Source organism: Empidonax traillii, unplaced genomic scaffold (assembly GCF_003031625.1).
Source record: "Empidonax traillii isolate 1590-97213 ecotype Southwest subspecies unplaced genomic scaffold, ASM303162v1 scaffold5678:size7478, whole genome shotgun sequence".
In the NCBI taxonomy this organism is placed as follows: Eukaryota; Metazoa; Chordata; class Aves; order Passeriformes; family Tyrannidae; genus Empidonax; species Empidonax traillii.
In genome coordinates, this window is record NW_020960871.1 from 4,440 (window position 1) to 7,478 (window position 3,039).

The following is a 3,039-nucleotide window of genomic DNA, read 5'->3' on the forward strand; positions in this document are numbered from 1 at the left end:
TTTTTTTACCCTTCTAAGGTCTAATAAACCAGAATATGCCAAAAATGACAGGGGGCAAAATTGCCTTGAAGTCCCAGATGGCAACTGCTTGTAACTCACCTAAATGAAAAGTATTTATTTTGAAATGAAATGGAGTTTAATTTAGCAGAAAAGGTTATACCAAGACGTGTTTCGTGGGCACTGAAGCAGCACCAGCACAAACTGCCCCTGAGAGCAGCACTGGCACCTGTCCTGTGTCCTGAAGGGTCCATCCTAGCAGGCAGCTGGGGAGCTCAGCCTGGAGAAAAGGAGGCTCAGGGGGGACCCATGGGCTGGGAGGGCTTTTCCAACCTCAGGGGCTCTGGGATTGGGTGCTACTGATGGAGACATCAGAATTCAAGGGCACATGGGCCTCCTGCTGCACTGCAGAGCTCGTTTCTAATGCCCAGTGCTGCTCTGGTTATCTGGGAGGGCTCCTGCTCTGCAGGGCTTTGGGCAGTGAAAAGCACAAGGTGCAAATCAAAGCTTACACCCCCCTGGCACCTCCAAAGAACCCTAAAGAAACAGGTTTATTTTTAAAGTGACAAAAACCATTAGGGCAAAACCCAGAAGTGCCCACTCTTTACAGTTGTGATTCTTTGTAAAATCCTACTGTATGACATCCCTTCCCAGGTTCTTCAGCCTTTCCCAAAACATGAAGCAGTGTCTCCATCCTTGGAGATATTCAAGAGCTGCCTGAACACTGTCCTGGGTAACCCACTATCCTGCTGGCCCTGCTTGAGCTGGGGGGTTAGACCTTCAGAGAAGATGAAGATGAGCTTCAGAGGTGCCACCAACCTCAACCATCCCTTGATTCTGTGATGGCATGAAAATAAATGCAGTTTGCTCTCAGTCCTTCTTCATAATTCCTAAGTCTTGGTGATTTGCACTGAACTAACAGAGCTTTGTTGTAGTGGCCCACCAGTAAAAGAGTCATGAGAACAAGGAGAGCAGCGGCTGTTGGGTTCTCTGTTCCCTGGCAACACCCATGAAGTATTAAAAAAGCTGAGAAGCTGAAGATTTTGAACTTAATTCATAACCTCTTAGGCATTCCCATTGTGGAGTCAAAGGTATTTGGAAATGAGACTTCCTTCAGCTTGGAATTGTAATTGACATTTATAAGTTGCTTATTTTTTTCCCCTGAGATGATGTTGTTTTATTGAATATAATTAACAACAAATTATTTTTACACTTTCTGACAATAACTCTGGGTCTGAATTTTTTTTCCAGAGCGTCTGCTACGAGAAGGCTGAGGGGTCTTGACTGAGCACCCAACAACTCAGAATGAGACCACAGAGGTGGAGGTTCCTCTTCTGAAGCTCATTTGTGCATCTGTAATGAAACTTGCTATTATTTTACTTGGACATTGATGCTACAGCCAAAGTTTCTGGAAAAAGTTTTGGGATGGGAATGTGCCACATGCGGAAATGATGAATTGACTGAATCACCCCAAACCACTGCAGCATCTACTCTGCCCTGCCCCTGTTACAGGTGAGATGGGAACAAAGAAGTGCAATGTTGAGATATTTTTATCAGTTTGTGGAGTCACTTTTCCTTCCAATTGCAGAACCTGCTCAGCCAGGGTCGGGTTTAGATCACTGTAGTAGATTCTCTCCAAGTTTGGTGGGGGCAAACGCTCTTGGAAGGAGTTTACAATCGCTATTTACCTTTTGCCTCCCGGCAGCACCTCGGAGTATACACAGAGGACAGTCCTGCACCACGGACACCGAGGATGAAACGTGGGCCGGTGTGAGGTCACGGACAGCAGCCGAGCACAGGTCACTGGGAAGTTCTGCCACCCACGTGAATCAGGCCCAGGATCGTCCTCTGTATCTGCTTGGTCCTCACCCCGTAGATGATGGGGTTGAGCACAGCGGGCACCAGGATGTAGACGTTCCCCATGATGACGTGCACCAGTGGAGCCAGGTCCCTCCCGAACCTGTGCACCACGGACAGCCCGATGAGGGGCACGTAGAAGGCCAGGACCACGCAGATGTGGGCCACGCAGGTGCTGAACGCCTTGAGCCTCTCCTTCCAGGCCGCCAGGCGCAGCACAGCCCTGAGGATGAGGAGGTAGGAGAGGCAGATGAGGACGGCGTCCAGCCCCATGACCAGCAGGATGGCGGCCAGGCCGTACACCAGGCTGGGGGTGGTGTTGGCGCAGGCCAGGTTCATCACATCCTGGTGCAGGCAGAAGGAGTGGGACAGCGCGCGGGGCCCGCAGAAGGGCAGGGGCAGCAGGAGCAGGGGCAGGGGCAGGAAGAAGAGCACGCCCCTGGCCACGGCCGCCAGCCCGAGCCTGGCGGCGGCGGCGTTGGTGAGGACGGCGGCGTGGCGCAGCGGGTGGCAGATGGCCACGTAGCGGTCCACGGCCATGGCCAGCAGCACCGTGGACTCGACGGCCGACAGGGCGTGGATGAGGAACATCTGCAGCAGGCAGGCGCCGAAGCCGATCTCCCCGCTGCCGAACCAGTAGAAGGAGAGGACGCGCGGCACGGTGGAGGTGGAGAGCGCCAGGTCGATGGCCGCCAGCATGCAGAGGAACAGGTACATGGGCGTGTGCAGGCCGGGCTCCAGCCGCACCGCCAGCAGCACCGCGCCGTTCCCCGCCAGGGCCACCGCGTAGGCGCCGCACAGCAGCGCGGCCACCCAGGCCTGCGCCCCCTCCGGCCCCGGCAGCGCCGCCAGCACGAAGGACGGGCGCAACTCGGAGCCGTTGGGGAACGGCATGGCCCTCACGCCATGCCAGGGCACCTCCTGCTGCAAGGAAAACACACAGCGCTTCAGAACCCACTGTCCACTGACAGCGCTTCAGAACCCACTGCCCACACACAGCGCTCCAGAACCCACTGCCCACAGACAGCGCTTCAGAACCCACTGCCCACACACAGCGCTCCAGAACCCACTGCCCACTGACAGCGCTCCAGAACCCACTGCCCACTGACAGCGCTCCAGAACCCACTGCCCACTGACAGCGCTTCAGAACCCACTGCCCACTGACAGCGCTCCAGAACCCACTGC

The 3,039-nt window shown here is 55.0% G+C and overlaps 1 protein-coding gene and 1 pseudogene across 1 annotated transcript; both read right to left on the minus strand.

The window, feature by feature from the left end:
• The window catches only part of LOC114073208, a 2,480-nt pseudogene extending 2,229 nt beyond the window's left edge, over nucleotides 1-251 (minus strand).
• Nucleotides 252-1,156: 905 nt separating this feature from the next.
• Nucleotides 1,157-2,748, minus strand: LOC114073209 (olfactory receptor 51E2-like). Its single transcript, XM_027910996.1, has 2 exons — nucleotides 1,789-2,748; nucleotides 1,157-1,195 (listed from the first exon to the last, which is right to left on the minus strand). Exon 1 carries the CDS (start codon nucleotides 2,746-2,748, stop codon nucleotides 1,798-1,800), a length of 951 nt encoding a protein of 316 aa, XP_027766797.1. The 3' UTR covers nucleotides 1,157-1,195; nucleotides 1,789-1,797.
• Between the last annotated feature and the right edge of the window lie 291 nt (nucleotides 2,749-3,039).

Coding starts and splice junctions, on each gene's coding strand:
- LOC114073209 (XM_027910996.1), bottom strand. CDS start 2,748: ATGCCGTTCCCCAACGGCTCCGAGTTGCGCCCGTCCTTCGTGCTGGCG.